The sequence below is a fragment of the Oncorhynchus gorbuscha genome, linkage group LG03 (assembly GCF_021184085.1).
Source record: "Oncorhynchus gorbuscha isolate QuinsamMale2020 ecotype Even-year linkage group LG03, OgorEven_v1.0, whole genome shotgun sequence".
In the NCBI taxonomy this organism is placed as follows: domain Eukaryota; kingdom Metazoa; phylum Chordata; class Actinopteri; order Salmoniformes; family Salmonidae; genus Oncorhynchus; species Oncorhynchus gorbuscha.
Window position 1 is genome coordinate 29,595,561 of NC_060175.1, and position 23,560 is coordinate 29,619,120.

Sequence of the window (23,560 nt, forward strand, 5' to 3'; positions counted from 1 at the left end):
CCTAACATTTCTCCTCTGCTAAACTAAACTGCAGCAGACAGAGGTTAACAAGGATCATAGACATTGACAAGCCTGTGGAGGAGATGGGAATTGTGACACTTTTATTGCCTCGAAAGCCAGTCAGCTCAATAAGAGAGAAAATATTTCCCAGTGTTTTCATCAACTACTGAGTGTGTATGGAGTAACGTTGTCACGTTGTATAGTGATAGGAGACAGGCTCAGGAATACAAAATATATATTATATATTTTTAATTCTCTACCCAAAATAGCGTACGTCATGAACATGACGGTGACGAAGCCCAAAACAAACACGTATATATACAGTGCCTTGCGAAAGTATTCGGCCCCCTTGAACTTTGCGACCTTTTGCCACATTTCAGGCTTCAAACATAAAGATATAAAACTGTATTTTTTTGTGAAGAATCAACAACAAGTGGGACACAATCATGAAGTGGAACGACATTTATAGATATATCAAACTTTTTTAACAAATCAAAAACTGAAAAATTGGGCGTGCAAATTTATTCAGCCCCCTTAAGTTAATACTTTGTCACGCCACCTTTTGCTGCGATTACAGCTGTAAGTCGCTTGGGGTATGTCTCTATCAGTTTTGCACATCGAGAGACTGAATTTTTTTCCCATTCCTCCTTGCAAAACAGCTCGAGCTCAGTGAGGTTGGATGGAAAGCATTTGTGAACAGCAGTTTTCAGTTCTTTCCACAGATTCTCGATTGGATTCAGGTCTAGACTTTGACTTGGCCATTCTAACACCTGGATATGTTTATTTTTGAAACATTCCATTGTAGATTTTGCTTTATGTTTTGGATCATTGTCTTGTTGGAAGACAAATCTAGATCTCTGCAGTTCATCCAGAGTGATCATGGGCCTCTTGGCTGCATCTGTAGCTCAGTTGGTAGAGCATGGCGCTTGTAACGCCAGGGTAGTGGGTTTGATCCCCGGGACCACCCATACGTAGAATGTATGCACACATGACTGTAAGTCGCTTTGGATAAAAGCGTCTGCTAAATGGCATATATTATTATTATTATTATTATCTCTGATCAGTCTTCTCCTTGTATGAGCTGAAAGTTTAGAGGGACGGCCAGGTCTTGGTAGATTTGCAGTGGTCTGATACTCCTTCCATTTCAATATTATCGCTTGCACAGTGCTCATTGGGATGTTTAAAGCTTGGGAAATCTTTTTGTATCCAAATACGGCTTTAAACTTCTTCACAACAGTATCTCGGACCTGCCTGGTGTGTTCCTTGTTCTTCATGATGCTCTCTGCGCTTTTAACGGACCTCTGAGACTATCACAGTGCAGGTGCATTTATACGGAGACTTGATTACACACAGGTAGATTGTATTTATCATCATTAGTAATTTAGGTCAACATTGGATCATTCAGAGATCCTCACTGAACTTCTGGAGAGAGTTTGCTGCACTGAAAGTAAAGGGGCTGAATAATTTTGCACGCCCAATTTTTCAGTTTTTGATTTGTTAAAAAAGTTTGAAATATCCAATAAATGTCGTTCCACTTCATGATTGTGTCCCACTTGTTGTTGATTCTTCACAAAAAATACAGTTTTATATCTTTATGTTTGAAGCCTGAAATGTGGCAAAAGTTTGCAAAGTTCAAGGGGGCCGAATACTTTCGCAAGGCACTGTACATATGAGATGAGTAATGTAGGGTATGTAAACATGATATAAAGTGGCATTGTTTAAAGTGGCTAGTGATACATTTGTTACATCAAGTTGGCAAGATGCAGTAAATGGTATAGTGTACAGTATATACATATGAGATGAGTAATGTAGGGTATGTAAACATAATATAAAGTGGCATTGTTTAAAGTGGCTAGCGATACATTTATTACATCCATTTTTCCATTATTAAAGTGGCTAGAGTTGAGTCAGTATGTTGGCAGCAGCCACTCAATGTTAGTCATGGCTGTTTAACAGTCTGATGGCCTTGAGATAGAAGCCGTTTGTCAGTCTCTCGGTCCCCGCTTTGATGCACCTGTACTGACCTCGCCTTCTGGATGATAGCAGGGTAAACAGGCAGTGGCTCGGGTGGTTGTTGTCCTTGATGATCTTTTTGGCCTTCCTGTGACATCAGCTGGTGTAGGTGTCCTGGAGAGCAGGTAGTTTGCCCCCAGTGATAGTGCAGACCTCACTACCCTCTGGAGAGCCTTACGGTTATGGGCAAAGCAGCTGCCGTACCAGGCGGTGATACAGCCCGACAGGATGCTCTCGATTGTGCATCTGTAAAAGTTTGTGAGTGTTTTTGGTGACAAGCCTAATTTCTTCAGCCTCCTGAGGTTGAAGAGGCGCTGCTGCACCTTCTTCACCACGCTGTCTGCGTGGATGGACCATTTCAGTTTTTCTGTGATGTGTACGCCGAGGAACTTAAAACTTTCCAACATCTCCACTGTCTCGTCGATGTGGAGAGGGGACTGCTCCCTCTGCCTCTTTCCTGAAGTCCACAATCATCTCCTTTGTTTTGTTGACATTGAGTGTGAGGTTATTTTCCTGACACCACACTCCCTCACCTCCTCCCTGTAGGCCGTCTCGTCGTTGTTGGTAATCAAGCCTACCACTGTAGTGTCATCTGCAAACTTGATGATTGAGTTGGAGGCGTGCATGGCCACGCAGTCGTGGGTGAACAGGGAGTACAGGAGAGGGCTGAGAACACACCCTTGTGGGGCCCCAGTGTTGAGGATCAGCGGGGTGGAGATGTTGTTACCTACCCTCACCACCTGGGGGCGGCCCGTCAGGAAGTCCAGGACCCAGTTGCACAGGGCGGTGTCGAGACCCAGGGTCTCGAGCTTAATGACGAGTTTGGAGGGTACTATGGTGTTAGATGCTAAGCTGTAGTCGATGAACAGCATTCTTACATAGGTATTCCTCTTGTCCAGATGGGTTAGGGCAGTGTGCAGTGTGATTGTGATTGCGTCGTCTGTGGACCTATTGGGGTGGTAAGCAAATTGGAGTGGGTCTAGGGTGTCAGGTAGGGTGAAGGTGATATGGTCCTTGACTAGTCTCTCAAAGCACTTCATGATGACGGAATTGAGTGCTACGGGGCGGTAGTCATTTAGCTCAGTTACCTTAGATTTATTGGGAACAGGAACAATGGTGTCCCTCTTGAAGCATGTGGGAATAGCAGACTGGGATAAGGATTGATTGAATATGTCCGTAAACACACCAGCCAGCTGGTCTGCGCATGCTCTGAGGATGCCCTCTGGGCCTGCAGCCTTGCGAGGGTTAACACGTTTAAATGTTTTACTCACGTTGGCTGCAGTGAAGGAGAGCCCACAGGTTTTGGTAGCAGGCCGTGTCAGTGGCACTGTATTGTCCTCAAAGCGAGCAAAGAAGTTGTTTAGTCTGTCTGGGAACAAGACATCGTGGTCCGCGACGTCGCTGGTTTTTCTTTTGTAGTCCGTGATTGACTGTAGACCCTGCCACATACCTCTTGTGTCTGAGCCGTTAATTGCGACTCTATTTTGTCTCTATACTGACACTTAGCTTGGAACGCGAAGCGAGGCGGCCATCTCTGTCGGCCCCGGAAGTATTTTCTGGACAATGGAGATGCCCATATATTACCAAAATATCAATTTATTTGGTGCGTTTGATCCAGAAAAAAACAGCTTCCAAAATGCGCAACGCCACTACAAAATGTTGCCTAAAAGTTGCCTATAAACTTTGCCAAAATATTTCAAACTACTTTTGTAATACAACTTTAGGTATTTTTAATCGTTAATAATCGATCAAATTGAAGACGGGTAGTGGAAGCCATAGCCATAACCAAGCTACTTTTCAAGTCTTGCGCAACTCTCAACAGTTTAACGCAGTTCCTAGATGGCCATACTTCTTCATTGCACAAATGAATAACCTCAACCAAATTCCAAAGACTGGTGACATCCAGTGGAAGCGGTAAGAACTGAAAACCAGTTCCTAAGAAATATTGTTTGCCAATGAGAACTCACTGAACAGACAGAGACCTCAAAAAAAATCTGAACTGTTAGTCCTCGGGGTTTTGCCTGCTACATAAGTTCTGTTGTACTCACAGACATGATTCAAACAGTATAAACTTCAGAGTGTTTTCTATCCAAATCTACTAATAATATGCATATCTTATATTCTTGGCATTTGGAAGTTGAAATTGGGCACGCTATTTATCCAAAAGTGAAAATGCTGCCCCCTATACCTTAAGAAGTTGAATAAAGGTTAAATAAAAAATAAATAAAAATGTCTGGGATACTACTCATTCAAGTTCGTACAATCGGAGACATAAAATTATGCAATTTAAGATTCTACATAGAGTATATTATACTCCTTCACGATTGCATAAAACGCATGCATAAATATCCTACTTGTGCTGAAAATGTAAGAAACAAAAGGGAACTATTTTACATAAGCTCTGGGCCTGTCCAGAGTATTGGGACGCCATAATATTAGTTACAGCTCGGTGTGTGGGAATCCACTTTTTTTCCTTCATATTTTCAAACAGTCCATTTATATTTTCCAACGGGGCTATACATTTGGGTGAGTTTTTTTTCCTCGCCAGAGTAGCCTTGTGTCACTGGCAAAAATAAAATAAAACTAGTGTTCAGCGAAATAACATCACAATGCCAAATACAGGTAGCCTAGTCAAATAATTAACATCCAATCACATTAACCATTACTCTCCCGTGGGAATTCCACTAACTGTCCGTATGTAGCCAAACGTAGCTGCTGCTCATGTTGGTATCTGAACTGATGGCGCAAAAGCCATGACAGGGAGACATAGTGGTATCACGGCACAAGGCGAGACCCAAATGCAGACACAGAAGGCAGATCGTTGGAGTCTTACAATGTTTATTAATCCAAAGGGGTAGGCAAGAGAATGGTCGTGGCCAGGCAAAAAGGTCAAAACCAGATCAGTCCAGGAGGTACAGAGTGGCAGGCAGGCTCGTGGTCAAGGCAGCCAGAATGGTCAGGCAGGCAGGTACAAAGTCCAGAAACAGGCAAGGGTCAAAACTGGGAGGACTAGAAAAAGAAGAATGCAAACAGCAGGAGAACAGGAAAACCGCTGGTTGACTTGGAAGCATACAAGATGAACTGGCACAGAGAGACAGGAAACACAGGGATAAATACACTGGGGAAAACAAGCGACACCTGGAGGGGGTGGAGACAATAACAAGGAGAAATTGATCAGGGTGTGACAAGTGGAGTGGTTAGGCATGTGCAAGCAGTTGCTCCCGACGCCACTTGGGTACACTGCAGCATCCACAGAGAGGCTCTTGCTGCCAAGGGAATGCCTGACAGCTTGAATTACATTTTGGAAACTGCAACTGGATTCGTTATCCCTTTCATGCCCTGCCTCTTGTCCACTTACCGATATCTGAACAAGAGAACCTCATCGAAATTGCAACAATCGTTTCTGTGAAAATTTAATTGAACCTTTCTGGCGCAGGTGTTCCGCTACCCCTCAACAACATTCCGCTGAAAAGGCAGCGCGTGAAATTCAAAATATTTTTTAGAAATATGTAACTTTCACACATTAACAAGTCCAATACAGCAAATGAAAGATAAACATCTTGTTAATCTACCCATCGTGTCCGATTTCAAAAATTATTTACAGCGAAAGCACAACATATGATTATGTTAGGTCATAGCCAAGTCAAAAAAACACAGCCATTTTCCCAGCCAAAGATAGGAGTCACAAAAAGCAGAAATATAGATAAAATGAATCACTAACCTTTGATGATCTTCATCAGATGACACTCATAGGACATCATGTTACACAATACATGTAAGTTTTGTTTGATAATGTGCATATTTATATCCAAAATCCTCAATTTACATTGGCGCGTTACGTGCAGTAATGTTTTGATTCCAAAACATCCGGTGAGTTCCGTTACAGGTCGTAGAAACAAGTCAAACGATGTATGGAATCAATCTTTAGGATGTTTTTAACATAAAACATCAATAATGTTCCAACCGGAGAATTCCTATGTCTGAAGAAAAGCACTGGAACAAGAGCTAACTCTGTCGGGAGCGCGCGTCACCAGCCTGAGACACTCTGCCAGACCACTGACTCAAAGGATTCTACTTTGAGGATTCTACTTTATAGTAGAATCCTCAAACCAGTTTCTAAAGACGGTTGACATATAGTGGAAGCCGTAGGAAGTGCAACTTGACTCCATCGACACTGTGTATTCGGTAGGTCAGCTTTGAAAAACTACAAACCTCAGATATCCCACTTCCTGGTTGGATTTTTCTCAGGTTCTCGCCTGCCATATGAGTTCCAATGCTAATAATTATATGCATATATTAGCATCTGGGACAGAGCAGGAGGCAGTTCCCTCTGGGCAAGCTATTCATCCAAAAGTGAAAATGCTGCCCCCTATCCCAAAAAGGTTTTAATCAGAAGCCACTGCCACATTTCTGGATTGGGCTGCGCTCAGAGTATCCTGCCTTGGCAAATCACACTGTTAAGGCACTGATGCCCTTTGCAACCACGTACCTATGTGAGAGTGGATTCTCAGCCCCCACTAGCATGAAAACTAAATACAGGCACAGACTGTGTGTGGAAAATTATTTTAGACTGAGACTCTCCAATACAACCCAACATTGCAGAGTTATGTGCATCCTTTCAAGCACACCCTTCTCATTAACCTGTGGTGAGTTATTCACAATTTTCGATGAACAAATAAGGTTTTATATGTAAGATGGTTAAATAAAGAGAAAGATTATTGATTATTATATTATTATTTGTGCCCTGGTTCTGTAAGAGCTCTTTGTCACTTCCCAGGAGCTGGGTTGTAACAAAAACTCACACTCATTCTTATGTTTAATAAATGTATTGTATAGTGTGTGTGTGGCAGGCCTACAATGATGGCAAAAAAACAACATTTGAGAGTGCGCTGACCCTGGTGCCCTGGGGGGGGGGGGGTGCAGTTGGAGGTTGAATGATTGAAGGGGTACCGGGCTATAAAAAGTTTGGGAACCATTGCCCTAGGTCGTGTGAATTATAATACTATATATTAGGCATACCCAGGATTTTTGAATGTATATGGGCAGAATACGCTAGATATGTTCAACATAAAGAGTTTAATGTATGAATTGACTATATGTTTACTAACTGACAATCTATGTAGACGGGTGACTCTGTGCCCGGCCACTCTGGGTGCTTGGTCCGTTCTGGCTCTAACACACCAGATCCAACTATTGAACCAGAAAAACTATTGAACCAGGATCGGTATGTGGAGTGACGGGGGGCTCGGACAATAAATAACTCTGCAGGTGAGGAAATAAGACGATGATGTATTTCAGATGGAATTACTTAGGAAAGGATCATGATAAATAACATAAATAAATAAATTGAAATGTACCACTAAATGTACTTCAACTTATTTAATACCAATGTTTGAATAATTGAACTTCTATCTTCTTTGTTTGCTTTTATTATAATTATTTGTTTGGTTTTGCTTGGTTTCTTGTGTTATTATTATTATTTATGTTTATCACTTGCTGTTATGATTTGTCTGCTTTTTTTCCCTCCATGGGAAGATATGGGTTGGTGGGAGGGAGGGAGGGAGGGAGGGAGGGAGGGAGGGAGGGAGGGAGGGAGGGAGAGGGTATATGGGAAATTGGTTGAGTGGTGGGGTTAAAGGTGGGTGGATGGACAAGAAAATAATTCCTGAAGCATGAATTATTGTTTAATTGTATATTATGTTATTGTGCAGGAATAATTGTGAATGTGAAACCAAAAACATACGTTCCCACAACTTCCAAGGAACGAAATGTGCTAGCTGGGATGGTTTGTTTAACTTTGCAATCATTGGGTTTTGTTTGGCATACATTTTAAAGTGAAAAATCTGAGTCTCAGGATCATTCTGTTACCATGGAATTTCCATTACTGGAAATCATAGAGGCAAGGGCAAACGGAAGATGGGGAGATGTCCAACCAACTGAATGATAGAATAAAAGTAAAGACAGTAGAAATAAAGAATATTGGAAACTGAGGAGTGTTGGAGAAATTAAAATAATCTTCTCCTGTGGTGTAGTCGATACCCTCCAAATACTGTATCTTTGCACTACCTCCCATCTCTGCGGGAGAGGTTTACTTTATAACATAGACATTGCTCCTCAGAAACAAAAATCACAGTAACAATGCGGGATCTCTGGGTGCCAATTCAAAGGTACTTCCTCCTCTCATCCGATCGATCAGTATTCTGTGGACATGTTAAGGCCCAAGGCCAAGTGACACTGCTTAAAAATGTAAATCCCATAGCAGTATATTCTTTCATACTATTCTAACAGCCATCTGGATCAACCCAGCATAGGAAAGCCTGGAATATGTAAATGAGTACATGCATAATTACACATTGATTTACATCAAAATAAGCCTTGTTGTACAAGATCCTCTCTGGGAGGTACAACTACAGCTCAGCACGAGCCATGACCTTCATCTGGCAGATAGCTAGATACTGTAGTTAGGCTTCTCTCTCTGTGAGACCGTGAGCTTGGCTTTAGGTGCAATGCATCACTCTTTCGCTCTGCCAGGCAGATATTAGTCACATCACAGCAGCTATCATGTGTCTCACCTCCAGATCTTTGTGAGATTAAGGCTCAGGCTTGACATGAGAAACTAACAGCCACAGCTGGGAAGAGAATATTGAAGCATAAGGTGAATACTTTTTGATCATTTTCCTCAGGGTATAGTCACACGTAATCAGACAGTGTTTCATTACAGTTATACACTTCTGAAGTTAAATGTTCCAAATGCGTTGAGAGAGCAGGAGATGAAGTCTTCCAACCATGTGTCTCCCTGCGTGCTGATGCAAAAAGATGATTTTAAACAAACATTTCTGACACCATCAGTTCATCTATTACGAATCCCAATGAATCATGACTCTCTTTCCCCCTTCCAATCTCACTAAACACCCCAATAGCTGCTGTGGATCGACATCTGGCTACCCCAAGTCGGTGAACTGTATAAATTTACCACAAATTACACTGTTGCTCTTGAGAAGGCAGAGATGGGACTTGGAGGCTTCCCTTCCCCCAACACTAGGCACTTCCCCATCTTTAATGCACACTGATGCTAATCTGGCCAGAAGTAGTCTACAAGGGACAGCCACATCTCCACTACACAGAGAAAGGATTGTTCAAAACAGAGCAATCCCCTGCTTTCTTGGTGTGCGCAAACTGACTCCAAAACTGGCCATCTGTGGAAATATGGTTTGGGAACCATGTGTGGTTAGGCAAAAAGGTGACGTCTGTGGAATAGACTGATAAAAAAAAATATATAAATATTAGATTGAGCAATGTCAGAGTGGCTTTGACTAGAATACGGTAGAATAGAATACAGTATATACAAATGAGATGAGTAAAGCAGTATGTAAACATAATTTTAAACATTATTAAAGTGACGAGTGTTCCATTATTAAAGTGGCCAGTGATTCCAAGTCTATGAATATAGCACAGCAGCCACTAAGATGCAGAGTTGCGTAACTGGGTGGTAGCCGGCTAGTGATGGCTATTTAACAGTCTGATGGTCTTGAGATAGAAGCTGTTTTTCAGTCACTCGGTCCCCGCTTTGATGCACCTGTACTGACCTCGCCTTCCTGATGATAGCAGAGTGAACAGGCCGTGGCTTGGGTGGTTGATGTCCTTGATGATCTTTTTGGCCTTCCTGTAACATCAAGTACTGTAGGTGTCCTGTGGGCGGTGTAGTTATACAGGCCGACAGGATGCTCTCAATTGTGCCAAGCCAAATTTCTTCATCCTCCTTATGTTGAAGAGGCACTGTTGCTCCATTGAAGCTTTCCACCTTCTCCACTAAGGTCCCGTCAACGTGGATAGGGGAGTGTACCCTCTGCTGCTTCCTGAATTCCACGATCAGTTCCTTCGTTTTGTTGACGGTGAGTGAGAGGTTATTTTCCTGGCACCTCCCTGTAGGCTGCCTCGTTATTGTTGGTATTCAGGCCTGCTACTGTTGTGTTGTCTGCAAACTTGATGATTGAGTTGGAGGCGTGCGTGGCCACGCAGTCATGGGTGAACAGGGAGTACAGAAGGGGGCTGAGCACGCACCGTTGTGGGGCCCCTGTGTTGAGGAGCAGCGTAGTGGAGGTGTTGTTTACTACCTTCATCACCTTCCTGTTGAGAAGTCCAGGACCCAGTTGCACAGTTAAGCTTGGAGGATACTATGGTATTGAACGCTGAGCTATAGTCAATGAAGAGCATTCTTACATAGGTATTCCTCTTGTCCATATGGGATAGGGCAGTTTTTATTTATTTATTTATTTCACCTTTATTTAACCAGGTAGGCAATTTGTGAACAAGTTCTCATTTGCAAATGCGACCTGACCAATATAAAGCATAGCAAGTCGACACATACAACAACACAGTTACACATGGAATAAACAAAACATATAGTCAATAATACAGTAGAAAAAATAAAACAAAAGTCTATATACAGTGAATGCAAATGAGGTAAGATAAGGGAGTTTAGGCAATAAATAGGTCATGGTGGCAAAGTAATTACAACATAGTAATTAAACACTGGAATGGTAGATGTGCAGAAGATGAATGTGCAAATAGAGATACTGGGGTGCAAAGGAGCAAGATAAATAAATATATACAGTATGGGGATGAAGGTAGATAGATGGGTTGTTTACAGATGGGCTATGTACAGGTGCAGTGATCTGCTCTGACAGCTGGTGCTTAAAGCTAGTGGGGGGGTATGAGTCTCCAGCTTCTGTGATTTTTGCAGTTCGTTCCAGTGTGTTGGAAATGACATCATTTGCAGATCTATTAGGGCGGTAAGCAAATTGAAGTTTGTCTAGGGTGTCACGTAGAGGTGATATGATCCTTAACTACTGTCAGGACCTGGTTACGAACCCGGGTCTCCGGAGTGAGAAACAGTCACTAAACCAACTGAGCCACGAATAGTTGGCAGAACCCAGAAGATGAGGCAGACACAGCAGTACTTGAGACGGTGTATTTAATGAAGTAAAAAGTGAAGTTCTTCAGGAAAACATGTAACTCCACAACCACAAAAGGAATTCCACAAGAACAAAGGCAATCCTTCAAGACAAAAAGGCAAATCCACAAGGTGGAAGGTAAAGCACAAAAAGCCTCAAAAGGATACTCAAAAACAAACAAACAAGAACAAAAAACAGAACTCCACAAGAGAGTCCACCGGGATAAACAAGAGTTCACAGAGTACTAGGGCTGGGTGCTAACATACAAACACAGACCAAAGAACTGAGGAAAACAAAGGGTTTAAATACAATCAGGGGAAACGAGGCACAGGTGCAAATAATAATGGGGATCAAGGGAAAACAAAAGGTCAAAAGGCACAATGGGGGCATCTAGTGACCAAAAACCGGAACAACCCTGGCCAAATCCTGACAACTACCCTCTCAAAGCATTGCATGGTGACAGAAGTGAGTGCTAGTCATTTAATTCAATTACCTGTCAGCAGACTGGACAAGGGAGAGATTCATAGTTACTCATAACCAGTGTTGGAGAGTAACAGATTACAAAAAAACGTAACTGTAATCCGTTACGTTACCAGCAAAAATATTGTAATTAGATTACAGATACTTTTGAAAAACGAGATGATTACTTTGAGGATTCCTTTCAAATTCAGAAAGGATCTTTGCGAAAACAAATCTTTGACACTTCTATGCTTTCTCAATGACATTCAAATCAGCATTGAAAAAAGGCAAAAGTTCAAGTTTGTTCCACCTGAGAGAGTCTGACCACAAGTCAGAGACCACTATGATGACACACCAAATGTCTTTGGTGGATCGTGGGAAAAGAGCAGGGATAGGCTTTTGTAGGCTACAATCCAAGTTGTCTTCCAATGGTGCGACTGCTATCGGCATCCAAAGATTATCTGACTTGAATAAACTCTTGGAGGTAAGGATGAGAGCAGTGGTGTAGTCTACAGCGATATGGATATCACTTATTATCACTTATTATTGATATCTATAATAATAATATAATATAATATCTACATATTGATGTGAATCACACTGCTGCTCTCTCCTTTAGCTATTTGCCCCTTTCAGATTGTGGTTGTTGTGGATGTCTGTTGACAAATCGAAATGTGTATTTGAACACAATAATGGTTGAATTCAATACATTTAAGCTGCCTATTCATCATTGTTTTTTAAACCAGTGGACAGCCAGTGAAAAATGTGTTCTTGCAACAGCTGCACAGTGTGGATCCAAGCCTATGGAATAAAAGTAGGGCTTTTAATTGCTCAATCGAAATCATGCTGATAAAAAAAATCCATAAACCTAATGGACACAGCCTCAAACTTGCACACTTTTGATAGACTTAAAGGGTGCAATCTGTAGTTGCTACATCCATTTTTGGACTTATAAATTATATATACAGTAGCAGTCAAAAGTTTGGACACACCTCATTCAAGGGTTTTTCTTTAGTTTGACTATTTTCTATGTTGTAGAATAACAGTGAAGATATCAAAACTATGAAACCACACATAAGGAATCATGTAGTAACCAAAAAAGTGTTAAAGAAATCAAAATATATGTTATATTTTAGATTCTTCAAAGTATCCACCCGTTGCCTTGATAATAGCTTTGTACGCTCTTGGCATTCTCTCAACCAGCATTCTCTCAACCCCTCAGGGGTGTGTGCACAGTCCCCTCCTGTACTTCCTGTTCACTCATGACTGCATGGCCAGGCACGACTCCAACACCATTATCAAGTTTGCCGATGACACAACAGTGGTAGACCTCATCACCGACAACGAGGAGACAGCCTATAGGGAGGAGGTCAGAGACCTGGCCGTTTGGTGCCAGGACAACAACCTCAAGACAAAGGAGATGATTGTGGACTACAGGAAAAGGCAGACCGAGCACACCCCCATTCTTATCGACAGTGCTGTAGTGGAACAGGATGAGAGCTTCAAGTTCCTTGGTGTCCACATCACCAACAAACTATCATGGTCCAAACACACCAAGACAGTCGTGAAGAGGGCATGTCAATGCCTATTGCCCCTCAGGAGACTGAAAAGATTTGGCATGGGTCCTCAGATCCTCAAAAGGTTCTACAGCTGCACCATTGAGAACATCCTGACTGGTTGCATCACTGCCTGGTACGGCAACTGTTCAGCCTCTGACAGAGGGTAGTGCGTACTCCCCAGTACATCACTGGGACCAAGCTTCCTGCCATCCAGGACCTCTATATCAGGTGGTGTCAGAGAAAGGCCCTAAAAATGGTAAATGACTCCAGCCACACTAGTCATAGACTGTTCACTCTGCTACCACATGACAAGCGGTACCGGAGCGCCAAGTCAAGGTCCAAAAGCTTCTTAACAGCTTCTACTCCCAAGCCGTAAGATTCCTGAACAGCTAATCAAAGGGCTACACAGACCCCTCTTTTACGCTGCTGCTACTCTCTGTTTATAATCTATGCATTGTCACTTTAACTCTACCTACATGTACATATTACCTCAATTACCTCAACTAACCGGTGCCCCCGCACATTGTCTCTGTACCGGTACCCCTGTACATAGCTCCGCTTGTTATTTTACAGCTGCTGTTTAATTATTTGTAACTTTTATTTTCTATATTTTATTTTTTACTTAACACTTATTTAAAAATGTTTTATTAACTTCTTAAAGTTTAATGCATTGTTGGTTAAGGGCTTGTAAGTAAGCATTCCACTGGTCTGCAGCTGTTGTATTCGGTGCATGTGACAAATATGATTCGATTTGATTTACAATGCTTTTCCAGCAGGTTTAAAGGAGTTCCCACATATGCTGAGCAATTGTCGGTTGCTTTTCCTTCACCCTGCTGTCCAACTTATCCCAAACCATCTTGATTGGGTTGAGGTTGGGTGATTGTGGAGGCCAGGTCATCTGATCCAGCACTCCATCACTCTCCTTGGTAAAATAGCCCTTACACAGCCTGGAGGTTGTATTGGGTCATTATCCTGTTGAAAAACAAATGATAATCCTGCTAGGCTCTGTCGTAGAAATATTGGTCCAAAAATATTTCTCATAAACCGGAAATTGTGAATTCAAATCAACTTTATTACAAAGTAACAAGCCGAGCTGGTCCATAGACCAACTGTTCCCAGCCTCAGCACACTCCTTTTATACAGTTTCATCTTTACATCACATACATAGTCACTCCTCTCTATGTAAATGATCAACTGTTTTTGGCTTCGCGCCACTATTGTTTCCCACCCTAAGTTCTTTCTTTGAGGCAGGCTTTCCCCGCCTCTACAAATCATTTAACCCTCTACAAATCACTGAACCGATTATATTGGTGGCTCAACTGCGACAGTTTGGTTAAAAAATAATAGGGGCCCCTACCAGGCTGCAGTCACAAGTACATTCATTGTATAGATTATATCAGCACCCACCAGGCTATAGTCATAAGTACATTCATTGTATAGATTATATCAGCACCCACCAAGCTATAATCATAAGTACATTCATTACATTGATTATGACATTTCTTATCCAGGCATGCAACTGGATTACAATGTTTGTCTATTTATTTTGTACATTTTGTACATCTAATGCTATACAGGTGTGGCTACAGGTTCCATTAAAGCTTTTAATGATTATGTTTTATTACTGTCAGCGATTGGGTGCAGATATGTAGAGGTATGACACAGGTTTTGAGCAACACAATGGAGTTTACTCAAAAAGCCAAGCAAAAATTCCAAATAGGAACATACATACACACTAGCACATACAACAACCACTAAAGACACCAACAATCACGGACAGAACAGAAATGTATGCCAGAGGGTTAAATAAGGAACATGATATGGGAATTGAAACCAGGTGTGTGTAATACAGACAAAACAAAACGAAACTGAAACATGGATCAGTGATGACTAGAAACTAGAATTTTTCACAATATACTACTGAAAAATCACCATAGCGCAAACCAGATGGGATGGCGTATCACTGCAGAATGCTATGATAAACATGCTGGTTAAGTGTGCCTTGAATTCTAAATAAATCACTGACATTGTTACCAGTCTCATCTTATTATTATTTTTGTCCTTTAGCAGTGGTTTCTTTGCAGGAATTTGACCATGAAGGCCTGATTGATGCAGTCTCCTCTGAACAGTTGATGTTGAGATGTGTCTGTTGAACTCTGTAAAGAATTTATTTGGACTGCAATTTCTGAGGCTGATAACTCTAATCAACTTATCCTCTGCAGCAGAGGTAACTCTAGGTCTTCCTTTCCTGTGACTGTCCTCATGAGATCCAGTTTCATCATAGCACTTGATGTTTTTTGCAACTGCACTTGACAAACTTTTAAAGTTCTTGAAATGTTCCAGATTGACTGACCTTCGTGTCTTAAAGTAATGATGGAGTATCATTTCTCTTTGCTTATTTGAGCTGTCCTCACCATAATATGTACTTGGTCTTTTACCAATTAGGGCTATCTGTATACCACCCCTACATTGTCACATCGCTAATGATAGGTTCAAAAGCATTAAGAAGGAAAGAAATTCCACAAATGAACTTTTAACTAGGAACACCTTCCATATTTCCAAGTCCTATTCTTGAAGATCAAGGGGTATATCATTTGTTGGAATGACTGGAATTCTGATAGACTTGGTTTTCTAATGTAAAATTATAATTTAATGGTATTATTACATTCAGTAGAAAGCAGTGGGTTAGAAGAATTCTACATAACCAACCCGTAAAGTAAAATTTGACATCCATATATGGCCAGCTATGTAAACTTTAACACTGATTTATCCTGCAATAGATGTCGTTCAATTGGTAACATACATTTTTGTCTTCTTCTAGTGCCTCTTAAGGGGAAAGTAATCTAAAAGTAACAGAATGTAATCTGATTACGTTACTGAGTTTGGGTAATCCAAAAGGTACATTACTGACTACAATTTTGGACAAGTAACTAGTAACTGATTTACATTTAGAAAGTAACCTACTGTACCCAAACCTGGTCATAACTATCCGTGGGCAAGAGAATTGTTATTTATTTTTTGTGAAACTGATTTGCAGTATATATTCAGGAACAAATTGCCATGTGGTGTTAACCAAAACAACGACACACTTTTTCTGAACCACAAGGAAAAATGGACAGTTGATGTTTGGTTTAAACCTAAACACTCTCATCAAAGAGAACTACAGCCCTGAACCATATGTTCACTTGAACCTAACAAAAAGCTAAAGGTCAGCTTGGACACAACTCAGGTCCGGCACCCTTCCTCTGGCTATAGAGATGGGTAGATTTAACAGTATCAAGAGGAGAGATTTTGCCTTCTGTGTGATCTTGGGGAAATCTAAATCAAATCCATTTTGTGTTTTATTGCCCTCTGTATGACAATCTGAGAGACCTTTATTTTTGGTGATAAACCTGATGGGTTCTAGCAGAGGCTTGAATTTTGTTTCAGACAGAGCGTTTTTGAAATTGCTCAGTTTCTTCACAATGCCTGGAGAAGGAGAAATTTACTGTTTGTGTTGTGTGGCTAGATGGTAGCTGTACTTGCAATGCTTATTGTATGCGTATCATTTGTGAAACATTTATTTTGTTCTGTAGTGTCTTGTAAGACCAGACGACATACAGTACATGGACCGCGCACACATTGTCCCCATTGGTCCATCTGCCCATTACTGATTATATTAGCCTTTGTATACAATTGATAAGGTTATCTCTCCTGCTCTCCTCCAAGTTGCTCCCTATTTCTGTATTTGATTATTCCTCCTCCCAGTCTTTTTTATCAGTCCTGGTGTAATATCCAAGGCACCCTTTCACACATGTGTCTGATATTCATAAGCTTATTTCATGAATATGCATACAGTCCAACATGTTCACCCTCCTCCTCTGTTAGCCTCTTTCTCTTTAGGACATAAAAGGAATGAAAATGTGTTTTCTCTGCTCGCCACAAAAAAAGGAACAGGAGGAGAGACGGAGAACCTCAAGAGGCTAATTAATAGGGCTAATAACTGCCAGCGCTGCACACTGACAGTTAATATTGTTATTATTATTAGAAAGAAATAAAGGGAGCCGGTCCATATTTAATGGCCTTATGGATCAGCTGTAGGTCTTATTTATAAAAGGTTGGTAACTGCTCTCCAGGCTTGGCTGAAGTACCTTCCCTTGGACAGTTGCAGTAGGCTATACTGCATCTAGTACTGCACACTGTCTGGATGACTGGCTAGTTGGTTGGCTGACTGACTGTATGGCTCACAGCTCCATAGAAACGGGGTCCCAGTTGAAAGCTCATTCGGTGTGGAGGAAGGGTAAGGAGAGCATCCTCTGAATGAGAGAGAGAAAGTAAGAGTGGCAGAGATAAAGAGAGAGAAACAGAGTGAGAGTGATAAAAGAAAGAGAGCTAGAAAAAGAGAAAGAGAGAGCGCTTGTACAGAGATTCAAAAAGGGAGAGAGAGGAGAGTGTTCGTCACCGGTGAGTGCTATCACTTTAAATGATATTAGCTGCTTGTTGATGTAATATTATAACAATGTTGATCAATTGGGGGGATATAGTAGTACGACTGGTTAAAAATCTAATTTCAAATGGAAACAGGACAATTTGTGACTTAGAAGAAATGCAGAGTTAATCTGCCCTTTTCCACTGTTGCCTGTCGTGTGTCGCACCTGTGGGAGTCAGAGCCCTTTATCAATCTTATCTCAGATCTTTTTGACTTTTTTTCTTTTACTTGAAATGTGAAAACCTAGATAAAGAAATAGGGTAGGGTAATGTTCCTCCAAAGCTCTTTGGTGTTTTGCTTTGAAACATCTCTAAGCAAAGCCTTATTAGTGTAGTGTACTGTAAGAAGTCCATTTGATATTATCTTGCATACTGTGTTAGTATTGATCTCACCGTACTGAGCTGTGTCTCAATCCATTACCCTTCAAGTGCATTAAACATATTGCAGTCAGATGAGCAATTCTTACATTCCTGCTCAAGGGCAGAACGAGACAATTGCATTTCATGTTTGTGTGCGTTTGTGTTTGTGTTTGTGTTTGTGTTTGTGTTTGTGTTTGTGCCAAGTTCATTCACAATTACAGCATTGCAGTCAGTCTGCATGGGTCTGGTTCCAACCCACTCATGAATGAACCTCCAGATAAAAGCCTCAGCCCCAGTGGGATCTATGTGCTGTGAATACACTATCGCAAACAAACCCACAAGAAAAATTCACATTCTCAGTGTCCGCAGCTCTACTTGCAGGAGTGTGTGAGTGTTTTTCAGGCACTCAGGCCACACGGTCTGATTAATAAGGCTGGCCCTGTGACATGTTGCTGGCCGGGATCCAATGGTGGTGGCCTCACTGACTGACATGGCCGTTTGGGCCGTGGTTCTGTTTGCACCCCGATCCCAGGACCTGTGGTTAGTATACTGGCGATGTACTGGAGGCCAGTTCTAAGGGAAAGGTTTCACTGAAATGGGAAGCTAAGGGCAGGCGGGCATAGATAAGATGAGAGAGAGTTGGTTCGCTAACTAGCTTAGATGGCCTGTTGTTTCCTGTAGACACTGTGGAAGAATGTGATCCAACCCAAAGAACACAGAAAGATACACCAATACCATGTTAGAAAGGGATATAATAGTAACTATTGTCTCAGAACAGAGAGAGTGCGTCATGGACAAGAGGAATACTTAAAGAAAGAGACAGACAAAAAGCAGAGTGAATGTATTACAGTGCATTTGGAGAGTATTCAGACTTCTTGATGTTTTCCACATCTTGTTACATTACAGCCTTATTCTAAAATTGATTAAATAGTTTTGCCCCTCATCAATCTCCACACAATACCACATCATTACAAGGCAAAAACATGTTTTAAGAAATGTTTGCAAATGTATAATTATAATACAAAAAAAAAACAGATTTAAGTATAAGAATTCAGACCCTTTAATCAGTACTTTGTTGAAGCACCTTTGGCAGTGATTACAGCCTCGTGTCCTCTTGGGTATGATGTTATATGCTTGGCACACCTGTATTTGGGTAGTTTCTCCCATTCTTCTCTGCAGATCCTCTCAAGCTCTGTCAGGTTGGATGGGGTGCGTTGCTGCACAGCTATTGCTCTCCAGAGGTGTTCGATCCGGTTCAAGTCCAGGCTGGCTGGGCCACTCAAGGACATTCAGAGACTTGTCCTGAAGCCACTCCTGTGTTGTCTTGGCTGTGTGCTTAGGGTCGTTGTCCTGTTGGAAGGTGAACCTTTGCTCCAGTCTGAGGTCCTGAGCGCTCTAGAGCAGGTTTTCATCAAGGATCTCTCTGTACTTAACTCCATTCATCTATCACTTTCCCAGTCCCTGCTGCCTAAAAACATCCCCACAGCATGATGCTGCCACCACCATGCTTCACGTCCTCCAGACGTGATGCTTGGCATTCAGGCCAAAGAGTTCAATCTTGGTTTCATCAGACCAGAGAATCTTGTTTCTCATGGTCTGAGAGTGTTTCCGGGTGCCTTTTGGCAAACTCCAAGTGGGCTGTCATGTGCCTTTTACTGAGGAGTGGCTTCCATCTGGCCACTCTACCATAAAGGCCTGATTGGTGGCATGCTGCAGAGATGGTTGTCCTTCTGGAAGGTTCTCCCATCTCCACAGTGGAACTCTGGAGCTCTGTCAGAGTGACCATCCGGTTCTTGATCACCCCCCAGACCAAGGCCCTTCTCCCCCGATTGCTCAGTTTGGCCGGGAAGACAACTCTAGGAAGAGGGTTGGTGGTTCCAAACCATTTAAGAAAGATGGAGGCCACTGGGTTTTTTGGGACCTTCAATGATGCAAAAATGTTTTGGTACGGTTCCCCAGGTCTGGGTCTCGACGCAATCCTGTCTCGGAGCTCTACGGACAATTCCTTTGACCTCATGGCTTGGTTTATGCTCTGACATGCAATGTCAACAGTGGGACCTTATATAGACAGGTGTGTGCCTTTCCAAATCATGTCTAATTATTTGAATTTATCACAGATGGACTCCAATCAAGTTGTAGAAACATCTTAAGGATGATCAATTGAAACAGGATGCACCGGAGCTCAATTTCGAGTCTCATAGCAAAGGTTCTGAATACTTATGTAAATAAGGTATTTTTTTTAAAATCTTTAACATTTCTAAAAACCTGTTTTTTTTGTCATTATGGGGTGCTGTGTGTAGACTGATGAGGAAAAAAAGCATTTTAATCAATTTAATCAATTTTAGAATAAGGCTGTAATGTAACAAAATGTGGAAAAAGTCAAGGGGTCTGAATACTTTCTGAATGCACTGTATATAGTGCTTTGTGGTGTAACATTTTGGAAGACTCCTCATTATGTTTTATGCATACTTATTTGAAGGGCTCCTGCAACTGTTACCATGACAGCATGTTGATATGGTGTGCAGTGACTCGTGAGTCTCCTTTGGACCTGTATGACTGGTGACAGCTACCACTCCAGATAAGGCCCCGGTAACGTCTGATTCATTCAACATTGTGGTCAATTAGGATTTCATTGGTGATTTATTTTTGATGTCGCAGGAAGCACTTTGGGTATTTACGATGGGCACGTAAGTGAATTAACAAAGTGTAACAGAATTTGTCCAATGAAGGTTCATCTGGACAGCATCAACCAATACCAGGCAACCATTCATTCAACCCATCAGGGCATGAATAGCAATGTGTCAGGAGGTAAGTGTGAGCATCCATTGGTCAGTGCGGAGATTGGGCCTGTTATACAGTGTGCCTCTATCATCCCCCAGGTACTGGACAGAACCACACAGAGTAAGGCTGCATCCCAATTGGCAACCTATCCCCTATATAGAGCACTGATTTTGACCAGGGCCCGATGGGTGCACTGTAGGACTGGATCTATTCTGCATCAAAAACTCAAGCCTGATCCTTGATCATGTGAGCCATGGACGTCTTCACATTCAGGATCCAGTCATCCAAGCAAATCCATTTGAACTCAATCACTTTTGATTTAAACGAAACTTTACATACATGTTTGTCCATGGAAGAAGAGGTCAGAAAGTGACTTTTTTGGACCATAAATGATATCAAACTCAACCGTTTATATTTTCCAGTGATGAAGACATGATGTCTCATGGTATGTTGGGGTATGCAAAATGGGTCAACCTTGAGCATCTCTATCTTTTGAATGTCTTTGCATTCAGATCCATAAAGTCACTTTCTGAGCACTTTTACCATGGGCAAATATGTATGACTGCTTCAAAATGGGTGCTGTCAAGAAGTGATTGAATTCAAATGGGTTTACCCTTTATTCAAGTCAGCATTTGAACAACCAAAGCCTTTTTGACCGGAGATTGGCCATAACTGACCAGCTGTGACGGTCATGCAAACTCCTGCATTGTGCCGTCCAGAAGATAACTCGCTATCTGGTGCTCAACCTCAATCTGTCAGTCTTGGGAGATTTTCTTTGCCACTGTTGCCCTTTTCTTGTTCCTCTGAAAGGGAAGGTTGGGTCGTGGTCTTTTGTCTAACCTCACATGATGAATGACTTTATAAAAAAGCAGCACCCAAATGGATTTGTATTGATTTGAATGATTACTTTGGAAGTCAGTCCCCCCAAGGGTCCAGGTGTTGACGAATTAGATGTTTATGGCTGATTAATCTATGGAGAAAGAGAGGAGATGGGGTAAGAGCTCCATGAGCAGGATTGGCCACGTTTAGCTCTCAGCCACCTAAAACACAAGATTTTTTACAAGAGATGTGAATCTATTCACTCTTGTCTAATTAATGTTAGAAATCAGGTTTGACTGTTTTGGCTGCAGGGGATGATCCCTCCATTCATTTATCAACTCAAACTGTCAGTCAATCAGATCCCTAAGAGAGGATAGCATATTGAATAGTGGCTAGCAAATCCTTCTGCTCGGGTCAATTATATATGTATAGTACATCATTTCTTTCATACAGTAACTCACCACTCAATATGTTATTGGTGAGTTCTGTAGCATGCAATTTTTTTTAAGGTGTAGTAGAGTTTGAAAATAAATAAAAAGCACAGTACAATTCATCCAAAACTGATCTCTCCATTACTTTTCACAAGAGCATAATGTGAGAGTAGTCACTTTTTATCAAGGCTACTGTAAAACCTTTATTTTTATAATGCTCTATTTTTGACCATGCCTGGCATATGTTATGTAGGCTGTTGGAGTTGGGTTTGGAAATTGCATAAGGCGCTTTAGCACCCAGAGACAAGTCTGCAGAGTCACAGTGTTTACTTCAGGATCTTTCCCTCTGTGTCTTTAACAGAAGATGGGTATATTTGGTTGGTTGGACAGGACATTCATCAGGTAGCATACCATTGTTTGGGCTCTACTAGTTTAATAGTCTTTGCTTTCCAGCTTGGTAAGTGAGACAAGGCTAGCCTAAGGCAATGTTTCAGAGTCCATTCTTGGTTAAAATCACATGGTTTCATTCTCCAACAGACAGTTTTGAATAACTTGACTTTTCCCAAAATAGGACTTTTAAAAATATTTTTTATAACAGTCTTGGTCAGATTTAGGGACATTTGCTCAGCCAAGCGCTCTTTTTGGCTACCTCTCGGCAGCTTCTCTTCAGAATGACCGGCTATGTCCATCAAAACCTGCAAGCCTGGCCTTTCTCTCTCTTATCTCCCGTCCACACTCTCCTCAGTCTCCAGCCCAACAAATACTAATCTAACCCACTTTCACACACATAAGAAAGGGACAGGAAAGGGACAGGATACTCCCGTCATCCCCCTGCCCCGCTGCTTTATCTGCAAGGACACTTGTCTGTTGTGTGTGTGTGTGTGTGTGTGTGTGTGTGTGTGTGTGTGTGTGTGTGTGTGTGTGTGTGTGTGTGTGTGTGTGTGTGTGTGTGTGTGTGTGTGTGTGTGTGTGTGTGTGTGTGTGTGTGTGTGTGTGTGTGTGTGTGTGTGTGTGTGCGTGCGTGCGTGCGTGCGTGCGTGCGTGTGTGTCTCAATGATACTTCTTATTTATATAACCCAGGGGTTGGTGACAATGCTGTAGGTTGCTGTAGGTTTTCACATAATGAGCTGTATTTGTAAAAGGAACCGGTGTGCATTTCCTGCTCGAATCCCACCGTCTGAGCTCTCATTTGGTTTGGGGGAGCGTTCTTGTCGAGAAACATGTTAATAATGTGTTCACGAATCACGCTGTAGGATTCTCAGCCTTGTTTAATTACTAGCCTCAACAACTCAGCATGATTTTGTCCCACATTATCATCCTCTGGGTGGCTAGACCAGTTATGGAAATGAATTGCTGAACACCAACTCTGGAGTTCAATTTATATTCCCTGGTGTAAACTGCTTTTTTGGCGTGTTTAATTTTTATTAAATATTTTATTCACACAAATCTTTAAAAAATTCCACTAAACGCAACATTATTTCTTAGCATAGTTATTATCTTGAGACAAATGTCAAATTCAAATGTAATTGTAATTGTATTGTATGAAAGTATATAACATTGGCACTCTCAAACGTGCCCTTTTGAGTTTACTGTTTTGTTTATTCATATGATAATATATTTTGTTCTGTTTGGTCTTTCTATTATAATGATGATACATTTTGTTTTTCTACCAGATGTTTCATGGAATTGACTAAATCAATAGGCAGACATAACATTT

At 41.6% G+C, this 23,560-nt stretch overlaps 1 protein-coding gene across 1 annotated transcript in view; it reads left to right on the forward strand.

Annotated features, from left to right (window-relative positions):
- LOC124016722 (synaptotagmin-6-like) overlaps positions 1-23,560 on the forward strand; it is a 57,742-nt gene that overhangs the window by 15,786 nt on the left and 18,396 nt on the right. Inside the window, exon 2 of the mRNA XM_046332209.1 lies at positions 17,369-17,428. Within this exon, the coding sequence (XP_046188165.1) occupies positions 17,369-17,428 (60 nt within the window). The remainder of the gene's footprint in view (positions 1-17,368; positions 17,429-23,560) is intronic.